Source organism: Mycothermus thermophilus (genome assembly GCF_041956435.1).
Source record: "Mycothermus thermophilus strain CBS 625.91 unplaced genomic scaffold VTJ04scaffold_8, whole genome shotgun sequence".
NCBI classification, from domain to species: domain Eukaryota; kingdom Fungi; phylum Ascomycota; class Sordariomycetes; order Sordariales; family Chaetomiaceae; genus Mycothermus; species Mycothermus thermophilus.
The window spans coordinates 852,035-866,741 of NW_027191434.1; the positions used below are offsets into that span (position 1 = coordinate 852,035).

Genomic DNA, 14,707 nt, shown 5'->3' on the forward strand with positions numbered 1-14,707 from the left:
TATTCAATTGTAATTCACCAATCTCTATACTCTAACCAGCCATGCCTCCCAAAAAGGAGCCCGTCATGAGCGCCTTCGAGCGCAAGCGGCTCGAGAACATCGCCGCCAACAATGCGCTCCTCAGCGAGATCAGTACCACTGCCGCGAAGATCATCCCGAAACCCGAACCACCAAAGCCCGCCAAACGAACCTCAACTCGCACGAAACGAGAACCAGTCAAGCGGGAACCTGCCCGTCCGACGCGCCAGAGCAGCCGTCTCGCCGGGCTCAGCGCAGATCCGGAGACATTGAAGCGCAAGGCCGAGGTGGAGGCGGAGGCGGAGGCAGAGAAGGCCAAGGCGAAGCGCATGCGCGTTAACGAGGATCTTAACCTCGGTGATATCCAGGTCGAGGGCCGGAAATGGGAGAACGGCCTGGACGGCCTCGCAGGATTAAAGGGGTTGTCGGTCAGGGGCGCACAGCCTGGCGTGAGGACGTTTACCGAGGAAGATGTCAATGAAACGAAGGATGAGGGTTTGAAGAACCTCAGGTTACGTATGAGCAGCCTCAAGTTGTATGAAAAGTGGCCGGTACAAGGTATGGCATTCATAGCTCGGCTTCAGGCAGACATGCGATGGCTAACGCGAGGTAGACATCAAGATAGTGCCACAACGCGTCTACTCCCTGGGCTTTCACCCCACCGAGTCGAAACCAATTATCTTTGCAGGCGACAAAGAGGGTGCCATGGGCGTATTCGACGCCTCCCAGGAGCCTGTCAAGCCTGAAACCGACGACGACGAGGAGGCCGAGATTCCAGACCCCGTCATCTCCGCTTTCAAGACCCATTCTCGCACCATCTCAGCATTGCACTTTTCTCCGGCAGACGAGAACGCCGTCTTTTCCGCGTCTTATGACTCCTCCATCCGTAAACTGGACCTCGACAAAGGGGTCTCGGTTCAGGTCTATGCCCCCGCCGACCCGAACGAAGATCTCCCCATCAGCGCCATTGACATGTCCGTCTCCGACCCGAACCTCATCTTTTTCTCCACCATGCATGGCTCCCTCGGACGTCATGACCTGCGTACCAAACCCAGCGAGGTCGATCTTTGGTCTCTTACAGACCACAAAATTGGAGGCTTCTCTTTGCACCCGACCCTGCCTCATCTCGTTGCTACGGCCTCGCTCGACCGGACCATGCGCATTTGGGACCTGCGCAAAATCGTCGGCAAGGGTGATTCATCTCATCCCGCTCTGCTAGGGACTCACGAGTCCCGCCTCTCAGTCTCCCACGCGAGCTGGAGCGCGGCAGGCCATATCGCCACGGCCAGCTATGATGACACCATCAAACTCTACTCCTTCCCTGATGCTGGGGAGTGGAAACCCGGCGTGGAGCTGAAGGAGGACCAGCTGGCGCCGGTCAAGAAGATCCCGCATAACAACCAGACGGGACGATGGGTGACGATTCTCAAGCCGCAGTGGCAGCGGAGTCCCAAGGACGGGCTGCATAAGTTTGTCATTGGGAATATGAACCGGTTTGTGGATGTGTTTTCTGCAGATGGCGAGCAGTTGGCACAGCTAGGAGGTGATGGTATTACAGCGGTCCCGGCAGTGGCCATGTTTCATCCTACGATGGATTGGGTGGCGGGTGGCAATGCCAGCGGGAAGTTGTGCTTGTGGATGTGAGCAGCGAATGTGTCGGTGAGAGGTAATTCAAGGGCGTTTTATTTCTCTTCAAGACGGCGAACTAGGTGTTTGGGTTCCATTTTTGGCGTTTACAGGAAAGTTGGTTGTTGAATACGGCGGCATGTTATAGCATCGCTGGTGGACAGGCTGGTTGAATGCCGGTTGGTTGTTAGGACTGTTTCTCGAGAGAGAGTAGTACTTGGTACTTCGTATATCTTGTTAAAATGTTAATCTTGTGGATGGATCCCCTTTCTTCTCTCTCTAGCTCCCTGGGAGTATTGTCTGTCCAAAGACGGAACACTGAACCTAACCTCTGTTCACATGTCAGACTGGCGAGCCCAGAACACGACTGACGGCCTGGGCGTTTGCGTCATGGGACCCTTCAGGCGTTGCGATAGCTCCGATAAGGCACGCGCGATAAGAACAAGGCCTTGGCGTGGAGCCAAACCCGCTGGCGGGGACCACAAATCAACTGACTTCAACAAAACCACGCCTTATTAAGCTCAATCATGAAGCTGTTGGACAGAGGACAATAGGGCTGCTGGGCTGATAACCAGGTAGGCTGCTTGTCCTGTTAGCCATCCTTTCTGTTCACTTTGTACTGAGGGGTGTTTCCCTCCACCTGCCCCAAAGTTGCATCTTCATCGGCTGTCCAGGATCTGGGCGGATCACCTCGCGAAACAAGGCACCCCTGTCTCGCGCTGCGACTGGGCGACTGCCAGCGCCTTGTGTTCACTTCTCCAGGCACAGGACCTCGTCAGCCATCCCGCATCCAAGCTGGAGCTTCAGAAGTCCGGCATATCTCTCCCATCATTCTGGCTGCCTTTGCCCTGACCGTTGCCGCCTGGACCAACTACCACGGCTACTCGAACCGGCATACGGACTTCGATCCGTTTCGCTGCATAGTCGCCGCCGGCACGGTCATGCTGGCTGACCAAAAGTAGCCATCCTTCACCGTTTCTTCCCTTTCTGATACGAACAACCCAGGGACGTTTCCTGACTCCCGATCCGGCTGCGGTCAGCACCGACGGCAACACAGCGTCATCCGGTGATGCGAAGGGTGGAAGAGATCAAGTCAGGTCCAGCCATACTCCATACTGCCGCCAGCCCCGCGACCGTTGTTATCGGGACTGAATGTGCAGAACTCCCGCTCGTGCATCTCCGTGCTGGTCAGATCTAGACCTCGTCACCCACCGACGGCGCTTCGCATCGGCCACCGGACCTGCACAACTGCCTTGCATCATCCAGTCTGTACCATCATCCAAGCATGCGGGTTTAGCTCTCGGCGTTTCCAGTCAAGTCTCCTCGTACAGCTAGGCAGCTATCAGCCGGCCTTTTTGTCCCGTCTCGAGACTCGGGCGACCTCTTTTTTGGCTACACTTGGATCATAGGTACCTGCCTCCCCAGGCGCAATATTGCGCCTGACACTGGCTGGTAAAGCCTGGATACACTTTGTCCTCAAAAAGGGTATTACTCCAAACCTAGGTGTCTGCGTTTTATGCTTGGTTGTGGTTAGCTTTCGCCGCTGTCCGGTTGCTCACATGTCTGCATTCCTCAGGCTTCCATTAGACGTCATTGCGCTGTTCGAATCTTCTGTTCCACTCCCCCTCTTCCTTCATCATGGATACCACATCGGCCTCCGTCCCACCGGAGACACTTCCGACGCCCCAAACCACAGCCCCGGCTCCGGGTTCAAGCAAGCCACCACAGACCGCCGGGACCCCGGACCCAAGACCCCCGTCCGCAGCCACACCATCCTCACCGCCGACCTCCACATTTCCCACAAGCCCCGAAACTAGATTCCGTCGACCATCCAGAAAATTGCACAAACGCCGACCTGAGAGCGAGTATGCCGAGAATATGGAGTTCCCAGATCGCCTCAAAGAGCCCGCCCAGAAAGCCGATGCCGAAGAAACCCTGCGGCCCGCAGGTTACGGCAATGGCGCCTTTCTGAACATGAACCAGAGCATCTTCGGGCTGATCGCCGCAGCGGGAAGTCAGGCAGACTTTTCTGGTCGCTTCGAGAGTCAGAGCTCTGAGGATGAGGACGACAATGATGATGATAGGGCGAACGATGCCATGTCCAGGACCGTTGCTGGTCCTCGGACATTGCCTTCAACATCGTCAGGAGCCCGTGGTCTGGCGCAGACGGCAGTACTGCAAAGAAAGGGTGTGGCCCCCAAGATCGACACTGGCAGCCATAGGAAGAAGATCTCTGAGAGCCTCTTCCGCTCCGTTTCGAGTCTGGCCAGGCTAGGAGACAGGATCAAATCCTCCAAGTCGGACAAGTTCAAGTCAGAGGGATCGGATGAGAATGTTCCATTACCTGGTGACGACACCGCCGCCCCAGCATCCAACGTCCCCGCCATCGAAATTACGCGGACCGAAAGCAGGACGGCTCCTGTCATGAGCCGGATGTTGGAAGCACGCGCCGAAATGGAGTCTCGGCCGAGCTTCGATGGGGATCGAACATCCAAGCCGGCGAAGGGAACCGACGATTCGGATGCTGGAGACAGTGGCCCTACTGAGCTTGCAAAGAAGCTCGCCGAAATATTTCACTTTGACCAGCCCGAGGAGGTCATCGAAGAGTATCCATGTTGGCTCCTCCAGCATGTCCTGCTCCAGGGGTACATGTACATCACGGCTCGCCATATCGCATTTTACGCGTACCTCCCAAAGAAAGCAGTACGTATATGCACCAATTTGACATGACTATTTGGCTCCAATTCAGGATTGCTGACCATCCACAGCATGAGGTCGCAAAGTCCGGGTACCTGTCCAAGTGTGGGAAACGTAACCCCAAGTACAACCGCTACTGGTTCCGCCTGAAAGGCGATGTCCTCTCGTACTATCGCGATCCTACGGACCTGTACTTTCCTCATGGCCAGATCGACCTCCGCTATGGCATCTCTGCGACAATTACCGATAAAGATAAGGAGGGTGTGAACTTCACTGTCACCACCAACCATCGCACCTATTACTTCCGCGCCGACAGTCCTCAGAGCGCCAAGGAATGGGTCAAATGTCTGCAGCGCGTCATCTTCCGCTCCCACAACGATGGCGACAGCGTGAAGATCTCACTGCCCATTGAAAATATCATCGATATCGAAGAGACCAACATGCTGGATTTTGCAGAGACGTGCAAGATCCGCGTCATCGATAACGACGAGACGTATGCCATCGACGAGTACTTCTTTTCGTTCTTCAGCAACGGCAAGGAGGCGATCAACGTTCTCAAGATCCTCATCGAAGATTCTTCGTCTAAGGCTCGCGACTCAAGTCAACCGCCCTCCAAGAGGACAAGTTCAAGTGCCGATCGGGATGCCCTCGTTTCGTCGCGCGTCGGCAAGATCAATGAAGGCGTCAGGGCGACGTTGTCTCCCCTGTCACCCAGCCGGGAGACCTCTCCAGGTCCGGCTCGAACCGGTGCAGACCGGCCGCGCAGCAGCTTTGATGCCCTCCGTCCGTTTTCCCGTCGCAGCATGGACCAGAGCGGTGTACGGCCCGAGTCCCCTCGGAGAAGCTTTGACAGCAACCGACAACGTTCTGGAAGCAGGCAGCGCGGCCAAGGCCACGAGAGGCAGGAGAGCAGCGATTCGTACGCCCAGAGTCTTGTCGACCCTAGCCAGGCGAGCATGTCAGGTATGGTTGTTTCCGCGAGCAGCGAAGAGCCATCAGCAAGCCAGATCCTCGGGAGCAGTGAAGTCTTCCACAACCCGTCACTCGGGCGAACGCCTAGGCTTCCGGTTGAATCAAGCGGGAAGCCGGAGCAACAGCCGGGTTCTCGCCAGCTTTCACGCAACGAGGGCGAGGGCGATGCAGCCCCGACGACGCCGACGTTGCAAAGCATTGCCAACATGGGCGGCTATCCGTTCCGCACAGCCAACGCCCTTATTGGTTACCTGGGTGACCATTCACGTCGCATGAGCAACCTCCTGGCCACCGAGTCCATGGGCTATGTGGAAAAGGTGTCCGGCATGTGGAAAGGGGGTGGTAAACACTATGATGATCCGCCCGAATTGCGCACCGACGATGACGCCACAGGGGACGACGCAGAAGACCGCGCAGTGTCGGAGGCCCGGTTTCGCGCTCACTTTGCCCTGCCCGAGAGCGAGAAGTTGCAAGCGGCATACTTTGGACACCTCTTGCGGCTGCTTCCGGTGTATGGAAAGATTTACATCAGCGACCGTCATTTTTGCTTCCGCAGTCTGTTGCCTGGAACGCGCACGAAGCTGATCCTGCCCCTGCGCGACATCGAGAATGTGCATAAGGAAAAGGGGTTCCGGTTCGGTTATGCCGGCTTGGTCGTGGTTATCAGAGGCCACGAAGAGCTTTTCTTCGAATTCCATCGTGCCGACGTTCGCGATGACTGTGTCGTCACGTTGCTCCAGATTCTCGAGGCGACGAGGTATCTGAGGGACACGAACTTGCAAGACGGTTCAGAGTCGGAAGAGGCTCAGGCCGCTGCGACTGAGCATGACGCCTTGCAGAAAGTTCGTGCGGAGGAGTTTGGTGAACATGTCATCCAGCTGCCGCGGGAGGCGTCGGACGCTCCAACCATCATTTTCGACGATCCCAAGGCATCGTTCCTCAACTTCAAGCCTGCGAAGTCTCTCAAGGTAACATGTCTGACCATTGGGTCCCGCGGCGACGTGCAGCCATACATCGCCCTCTGCAAGAAGCTGCTCGAAGAAGGGCACCGGCCGCGGATCGCCACCCACGCCGAGTTCAAACCATGGATCGAGTCACACGGCATCGAGTACGCCTATGTGGGCGGCGACCCCGCCGAACTGATGCACCTGTGCATCCAAAACGGCACCTTCACGTGGGCCTTTCTCAAGGAAGCGAACGCCAAAATGCGCGGCTGGCTCGACGACCTTCTGGCCACCGCCTGGGAAGCTTGCAAGGGCAGCGACCTGTTGATCGAATCCCCCTCTGCCATGGCGGGCATCCACATTGCTGAGGCACTCGAGATTCCCTACTTCCGCGCTTTCACCATGCCCTGGACACGCACGCGTGCATACCCTCACGCGTTCGTCATGCCCAGCAGCAAGCTCGGCGGGGCGTACAACTACGTCACCTACGTGATGTTTGAGAACGTCTTCTGGAAGGCGACGGCACATCAGATCAACCGCTGGAGGAATCATATGTTGGGATTGCCCAATACCAATCTCGAGAAGCTCCAGATTAACAAGGTGCCGTTCCTGTACAACTTCAGTCCGTCTGTCGTTCCCCCGCCGCTTGATTACTCTGATTGGATCAGGGTGACAGGGTACTGGTTCCTTGACGAGGGGAAGGACTGGACGCCGCCTAAGGAGTTGACGGATTTCATCGCCAAGGCGAGGGAGGATAAGAAGAAACTGGTCTACGTTGGGTTTGGATCCATTCTGGTCCCCGACCCGGCCAAGATGACCCAGGATGTCATTGATGCGGTCCTGGCTGCCGATGTGCGGTGTATCCTCAGCAAGGGATGGAGCGATCGCCTGCCTGGGAAGAAGGGCCAGGAAAATGCCCAGCTGAATCCGGACCCCAACAAGGAGAAGAAGCCCGAGCCAGAGCTGCCTCCGGAGATCTTCCTGATCCAGTCGGCTCCGCATGATTGGCTGTTCCAACAGGTCGATGCGGCCGCGCATCACGGCGGCAGCGGGACTACGGGCGCAAGCCTCCGGGCGGGGCTTCCAACGGTCATTCGGCCGTTCTTTGGCGATCAGTTTTTCTTTGGGTCGCGCGTGGAGGATTTGGGGGTGGGGATATGCTTGAACTCGTGGGGTCCGGTGTCGTTTGGGCGGGCGCTGTGGATGGCAACGAATTGTGAGAGGTTGATTGCGAGGGCGAAGGCGTTGGGGGAGCAGATTCGGAAGGTGAGTTCTTGCTCCTTGACCCGTTTTTTTTGTGTACGCAGACGTGCTAACATGTTTTGACAGGAAAACGGTGTGGAAACTGCCGTCCAGTGCATCTACCGGGACCTTGAGTACGCCACCAACCTCATCAAAGCCAAGGCGAGCAGGAATCAGAACCGCAAGGTGGCTGCTGCGAATGCCGCCGCTCGTGCGACGTCGTCTCCCACGGACGGTAATCCAGCATCCTCTCCCTCGACCACAGCTGCCGGCGGTGCTACTGGGGTGGAGAGCTCCGTCGACCTGTTGGATGACGATGATGACGAGGATGAGAGTTGGGCGTTTGTGGTGGGTGGTGATGGAGGAGATGTTGTGGACGAGGCTGTCCTCAGACGATCAGCTGCGGCAACACCGCTTCCAGGGAAGAGGAGGGGAAAGGGGTCTGATGAGAAGGGTCCCCTGACAGGATTGGGAATTGGGAAGGAGTGATTGGGATTCTGGGTTTGGAGTAATGATGGAATAGGCGTGTTTTGCGTGTTTTTTTGTTTTCGGTGCGTTTTATGTTGCCGCTATTTCATTAGAGGATGGGGGTTTGGTTGGTGGTAATTAGGGTACACGGCGTGAGAGTAATGCTCGACATGATCCGAGGTATGATGCGCGATGATACTCAAGATGAGTCTCTTAGACCTGTTAATGTGTTATCGGTTTAGTTGATGATCGGGGTTGGGGAGGATGGGGAATGAGGAACGCCTGAGCATCATGGTCTAAGTAATGAGAGGGTGGTTATGGAATAGAGTAATAAGCTGGTGTTGTGGTCGTGTAGATGGTTGAGCGGCATAGAGTTCATAGTATTAGGATAGGAACTTGATTTTTGTTCGTTTCTTAGATTGGTCGGTTAGACCACTTGTGAAGCAAGATCTTAATCGTCTTCATTTTCTTGTCCATTCGGACTGGCCTTGAGTTTCTTTGTCGAATTTCTTCTGGATTATCGGAGCGGAGGACGGAATGATTCGCTGGTCTCGAGGAACTTCGGGTCTCCGGGAACAGCGGAACCCGTGCCTTCCTTCTACTAGCGGAGCCGGTTGAAATAAGCTTATTTGAATTGGTCGAGCAAACCTTATTTTGACGCTCCCAAACTTTATTTGGACGTCATCTTCACTTCGTACTTGGTCTCGGCCTGAAGGAGTTGGTGCTGGATAGCGACCACTTATCAACTGCCTGAGTTTTAAAACCAACCAGCAACCGACAACTACTCTGTAGTTGCTCGCGACTCTTCAATACTCTTCAATTAGCACGGTTTTGTAGAATCAGACGAATCCACAGTCTGGTTCGTATCTTCTTGGAATACATCTCAATGGTGACAATCCGATCCGGTGATGGATGACGACCAGACGCGTCCCTGGATGATCTTGTGCAACGCTTTTGTCGATGCAGCAAGCCACCCATCCACGTTCAAGCCACACCTGACCCCGCAAACGGGAGCGCATGTCACGCGTCTTGGCAGGCTTGGCGCAGTGCGTCAAGGAAACACAGGGCGCAATGGTTGGACAGAGAGATGAGCCGCCCCATCAGCCGCCAAGGTACAAAAGGCCGGGCCCAACCCACCCCCAAACCGGCCCGCCGCCCTGCGACTGTTGGGTGTTTGGCCGGGCCACCTCGTCAACGGAACCTGCATTTTCCAAGCCATTTATCGTCCATCATTAACGTCCTCCACCTTTCTATCTCGTCCTTCGAGTATTCATACGTTGAACACGAAAGTCCAACTTGAACTCTGACCTCTGCCCCTAAAGAAGCTCCCAGCCCAGACCATCCATTTCCCAACCGGAAAATCCTGGATCTGAGCTCGGCTGGTTCCGTGTGACACGCTTCCCACGTTCTTCCGATGGTCTGCTGCCCGTCGGCTTTCTTTCGCCTGCCAACGTGAAAAGTGAATCCCAGACCCACCCGTTCCCAAAGAGCGGAACCAAGAGCGGAAGCTTGGACCACTCCCGGCAGTCTGCGCCGCGCTAAACCTGTTCTAGAAAGGCGGATCATCTGCAGGCCCAAGCTCCCGACGTTTCTTTGGGAGCTTGGACTCTTTTGAGCAACACGCGATTTGCAACTTGCAGCAATCCACAACCGCGACCACGACCGAGACGACGGCAGCTTTCGACAGCGAATTGCATCCCATCTCGAATCCGACGCAAATCAACGCCTGCACGCGCACTGCGCGATGGGCATACTCATTAATCCTCTATTTTCATTGCCATCTTGGGGAGCAGAATCGTACGTGCCATCTTCAACCAGTTTCGTGGACACGACTGACACGTGCGGCATAGATATTGCGGACTGTCCCAGGCTTGAGTACATCGCATCCCCGAGCATAATATACGCACGGTCCCGCCATGACCACGACATCCGTCCGATTGGGGTCCCGGTTACGGTACCCCATTACCATCGTCAAACTTCTCAAAAAACCCGGTGACCGGGTAAAAAAGACAGAGCCGCTCCTCGAGTACTCTTTCAAATGGATGCGTGAAGTCGGCGACACCATCCACGGCGACACATGGCTCGAGGAACAAACGACCCTGGTGACATGGGATTCGCCCTTTGATGGAGAGGTGACGCGATGGCTGCTACGCAAGGGCGAACGCGTCACCGGCGACCGTCCTGCCGTCGAGGTGCGCGAGGACTGCTCACATGGGATACAGTTTCAAAAGCTCTGCGCCATCTGCGGCAAGGACATGACCGAGGCTACCTATGCCACCGAGGTCCGCGACACGGCTCGGGCCCCGATCAGCATGGTCCACGACCAGACCAACCTCACCGTCAGCACCACACATGCCCAGCGCACGGAGCAAGAACTGCAGCGCCGGCTGCTCCGGAGTCGCAAGCTCAGCTTGGTCGTCGACCTCGACCAAACCATCATCCAGGCCTGTATCGACCCCACCGTCGGCGAGTGGCAGCGCGACCCCACCAACCCCAACTACGAGGCCGTCAAGGATGTCAAAAGCTTCCAGCTCGACGACGGGCCCGGCGACCTGGCCCGCCGGTGCACCTACTACATCAAGATGCGCCCGGGGCTGGAAGGGTTCCTGCGCCGCATCTCGACCATGTACGAGCTGCACGTCTACACCATGGGTACGCGGGCCTACGCACAAAACGTGGCGCGCGTTGTTGACCCTGACAAGAAGCTGTTTGGAAACCGCGTCATCAGCCGCGACGAGAACGGTAACATCTTTGCCAAGAACCTGCAGCGACTCTTCCCCGTGAGCACGCACATGGTGGCCATCATCGACGACCGGTCGGATGTCTGGCCAAGGAACCGGCCGAATCTCATCAAGGTCTCACCGTACGAGTTTTTCAAGGGGATTGGAGATATCAACTCCAGCTTTTTGCCCAAGCGGCAGGACTTGCTGACCTCGGGCGTGAACGGGATTCCCCCGAAGAAGGAGAAGCGCAAGCCGACTGTCGTTCCTCCTACAATTGAGGCCCTGGCCGCCGCCGGTGACGACCCTACTATTACCAAGCTCCAGGAAGAGGAACAGGAACGGGCGTTTGAGAAGCAGATTCACGATCGTCCGCTGCAGGCTCTCCAGGAGCAGCTCGACCGTGAGGATGAAGAGGCTGAAAAAGCCACCGTCATCTCGGATGATAGCTCTTCCGACTCGCGCTCCTCATCACCTCCGTCACAACGGCACCGCGTCCTCCAAGACGACGATGAAGAGCTCGTCTTCCTTGAACAGCACCTCATCACACTCCATCGCCAGTTCTATAGCGAGTACGACGCGAACCGCGAGGCTGACAACCCCAATGCGCCTCCGGACGAAGTCGATCTTGATGCCGTCCCGGACCTCGGCGAGGTGCTCAGTACGCTCAAGGCCAAAGTTCTCCTGGGCAAGCGTATCGTGTTGTCCGGCGTGCTGCCGCGGGGGATCGACATCTACGCCTCGGAAATCGGGCTGCAGATCATGTCCTTTGGCGCGCAACTGCTCAACAAAATCACCAAGGATGTGACGCACCTGGTGGTCAACGCGGCCCAGCCCGGCAGGGACAAGTTGCTCGCCGCCCGGAGGAGGCCGCATATCAAAATTGTCAGCCAGGAGTGGTTGGCGGCTTGTTTCAGCCGGTGGGAGGCGGTAGATGAGGGGCCGTATCTCTTCACTGCCAGGTTGGTGGGGGAGGAGGAGAATCCACAGGAAGTGGTGAGTGATGAGGATGAAGATGTCGAAAATGCGGGGGCTAGCGATCGCGGGGCGAAGACGCCGAACGGAAAGAAGCCTGTGCTGAAACTGATTAGTGCCAACGGCCAGGCGACCGAGTTGCCGGCGGACGAGGATGATTCGGAAGACGAGGACGAGGAGGAGGATGGGTTTCCGGACGGGGACTTCTCGCCGATTGCTGCGCTGAAGAACTTTAATTGGGCTTCGGCGGACGAGGAGCTCCGGGAGTTTTTGGCGGATGTGTCGAGCGATTCCGAGGATGATGAGGACGACGATGAGGATGAGGAAGATGAAGATGATGATGATAACGATGGGAATTACGGCCACCCGGGTGACGAGGATGACTCGACGTCGTCAGATTCCACCTCACACCAGCGCCGCTCGCGGGGCCGTAGTCGCAGCAAGACGCCTTCGTTAGCGCCTGGCGCAACAGCCTCTGCCCTGGCAGCTCAGGCTTCCAAGAAGCGGAAAGCGCCCGGCGACGAGACCGACGATCAGACTGTCGACGAGAGCAGCGCCGGCGATAAGGACGACGAAGAACAGACCTCATCGCAGGAAACCCCTGCGAAGCGGCTACGCAGGAGCGAGTCCCAGCGGCGAGAGTCGTTGAGGAGTCAGTATGTCGCCGCTGCCGCTACTACCGAGAGTGGCGGGAGTGCGAACAACGGTTTGCCGACGCCGGGCGGGTCGTCGGATCGCACGGAGTCGAGCGGGCAGTTTGGTGACAAGGAGGATCATGAGATGGGAGGGGATGAGGTTGGCGGGGAGGAAGAGGAGGAGGAGGATTTTGATTTGGCGGAGCTGGAGGCGGAGTTTGAGGCTGAGCTGAGTAAGGATCAGGAGTTGGGGGAGGTGACGATGTCGGCTGCTGAGGCGGGGGTGGGTGATGATGGAGAGGTGAATTTGGTTGTGGAGGGCGAGAAGGGGTAAGGCATGCCTAACGTTTTGGAGCGGTGGTGAGCCGGGACAGAAGTGGTGGTTATCAGCGATGAGAAATTCAGGAAGGTGTATTTTAACTTTGTCTTCATCTTGTGTTACATATCTTAGGTTTGCGTTGGATTTGACTGCTGCATTATTCTCAGCATGTATCACTATGATCGGCATAAAACTTGGAGTGTGGGTAGGTCGGAGTGGACAACTCGGGGCGCTGGGAACTTTAGCTTCACGATGTATAATTGTCAATCCTATTCTCGTAATACTATTTGGGTTTGTCCCGGCATTTGTGCTTTCTTTTTTGTTTAATAGCCTGTTGAGTTTGGAATTCGATGACTGGTGGTGATGTTGTGTAACGATATTACAGTTCCTGCGTACTGTAACGTAAAAACCATGTTTCGGTTGTCGCGTTGTATCGTCTGAAGCCCAGCGGAACTTTCCGCGCATGCAGCCCCACTTGGTCATAGCTTCTCCCCCGAAACCACGCAACGCCACTCGGATCTGGTCACGATCACGAACCTCAAGGACGTCAACACCTCAGCTCCGCGACCCGCATCGCCGCGCCCTTGCCCAAGCTGAGCGATCGAGTCCCCCACCGAGCAATTGGGGCGATCACACCGAACGAACGATTCATCGAGACCGAGATCGGACTGCTCCAGCGTCGAGGAAGACAAGAAAAGAGGAGGAAGGTCGGATTTGAAGGAACGGAGGGCAAAAGATTGTTTGGGGGTTTGGAATCAGCATATTTGAGGAGCGACACACGAACGATCGCCCAAGATGCCGCAGGATATGCCGCCTCCGGGCGGGTATGAGCCCGTCCAGTACAAGGTTGGTCTTTCCCTGGTGCATCTCCTCTTAGCATTGTTTGGCATGTCTTGAGCTGGCCGAGCTGGGCTGGATTGGAGTTGCTGCGGCCAATTGTCTTTTGGGCTGGTAATGGCTTGTGTGCGGGCTAGTTTGGACAGGTTCGGGGTTGGTCTGGGGCCGCAGGTTCAGGGGATGGGTAGTTTCGTGGGGTTTCCTGTGTTTGTGCGTTGGAGGTGTGGGTGACAGACGACGGAGGGGGTGCAGGTGAGGAGAAGAGACATTGGGATTGCGGGCAAGTTCAAAAGGGCAACAGTGTTTCTCTCCGTTCCCATCTCCAGCGTCACGGGATCGCCGGCTCTCTGGCATATCAGGCCGCACTCAGGACCCAATGTGCCCAGCCACATAAGCCCGGCCCAAGCTCAGAACATTTCTCAAACACGACATACGATGTATGCTAACTCATCCTCCCAGCGCAACCTCCCCTCGCGCGGTCTCTTCCGCCCAATCCCGCTCCTCGTCGGCGCGTCGGTCCTCATGACCTACGGTTGGTACAAGCTCATCAAGGGCATTCGGGAGGAAAAGTATTTATCCCCTCCTGTCCAACTTTGGTGGCTCAAATACTGACGGGTCTTGCAGTGAGCTCGCCCGCGAGAAGATGTGGGCCCGCATCCACCTCATCCCCCTTCTCCAGGCTGAGGAGGACCGCGACCAGGTCCGTCGTTACCTGGCCGATCAGGCGCGGGAGAAGGAGCTGTTGGGGGAGAATTTGAAGATTTATCACTCGAATCGGTACGTTTTGATTTCTTCTGGTTCTGTTAATCTGTGGGGATCCGCTGGTGGTTGTGCTCTGGTGCTGACAAGCAATCAGTTTCGTCCGCCCGACTTTTGGCGTGACTCCGGCGAATGTGACGAAGGATTGAGTATTTGGACTGGGGAGGTCTTGAGAGATGAGCAAAAGGAGAGAAGGGGGGAAGGAGGGGGGGGGGAGGGGGAAGGAGCCGTGAGATAACTTCATAGAAACTAAAACCTTGTCCAACCCTCCCCAGATACCACAAAGCTCCAGGGCGCAAGACACCACAGGTATGGATTTCACCCTTGCGGTTTGGGAGAGCCCAGAGGAAGTGTAAAATTAAAACGTACCCATTGCTTCCATGCTTGATGATTCCATTTTCTTTCTTCTTGTTTTCTTTTCTCTCTCCCTCTCTTTCTTTACCTTTTTTTTCTTGTTTTTTTCCTTTCTCTTTTTTCTTTTTTCTCTTTCTTCTT

At 56.2% G+C, this 14,707-nt stretch overlaps 5 protein-coding genes across 5 annotated transcripts; all 5 read left to right on the forward strand.

Moving 5' to 3' along the window:
* Nucleotides 1-41: 41 nt before the first annotated feature.
* On the forward strand, nt 42-1,662 carry VTJ04DRAFT_10802 (uncharacterized protein; the record flags this gene model as incomplete). The annotated part of the gene is made up of 2 exons (XM_069358581.1): nt 42-576; nt 632-1,662. 2 exons carry the CDS (start codon nt 42-44, stop codon nt 1,660-1,662), a joined length of 1,566 nt encoding a protein of 521 aa, XP_069214130.1.
* Nucleotides 1,663-2,796: 1,134 nt separating this feature from the next.
* Nucleotides 2,797-3,461, forward strand: VTJ04DRAFT_10803 (uncharacterized protein; the record flags this gene model as incomplete). Its single annotated transcript, XM_069358582.1, has 3 exons — nt 2,797-2,909; nt 3,103-3,129; nt 3,221-3,461. The coding sequence occupies 3 exons, from the start codon at nt 2,797-2,799 to the stop codon at nt 3,459-3,461; spliced, it is 381 nt and encodes a 126-aa protein (XP_069214131.1).
* Nucleotides 3,462-3,522: 61 nt separating this feature from the next.
* Nucleotides 3,523-7,988, forward strand: VTJ04DRAFT_10804 (uncharacterized protein; the record flags this gene model as incomplete). Its single annotated transcript, XM_069358583.1, has 3 exons — nt 3,523-4,347; nt 4,413-7,523; nt 7,587-7,988. 3 exons carry the CDS (start codon nt 3,523-3,525, stop codon nt 7,986-7,988), a joined length of 4,338 nt encoding a protein of 1,445 aa, XP_069214132.1.
* A 1,895-nt stretch (nt 7,989-9,883) lies between these two features.
* Nucleotides 9,884-12,631, forward strand: VTJ04DRAFT_10805 (uncharacterized protein; the record flags this gene model as incomplete). The annotated part of the gene is made up of 1 exon (XM_069358584.1): nt 9,884-12,631. The coding sequence occupies one exon, from the start codon at nt 9,884-9,886 to the stop codon at nt 12,629-12,631; it is 2,748 nt and encodes a 915-aa protein (XP_069214133.1).
* Nucleotides 12,632-13,411: 780 nt separating this feature from the next.
* On the forward strand, nt 13,412-14,361 carry VTJ04DRAFT_10806 (uncharacterized protein; the record flags this gene model as incomplete). The annotated part of the gene is made up of 4 exons (XM_069358585.1): nt 13,412-13,462; nt 13,913-14,022; nt 14,078-14,230; nt 14,310-14,361. 4 exons carry the CDS (start codon nt 13,412-13,414, stop codon nt 14,359-14,361), a joined length of 366 nt encoding a protein of 121 aa, XP_069214134.1.
* Nucleotides 14,362-14,707: the final 346 nt, after the last annotated feature.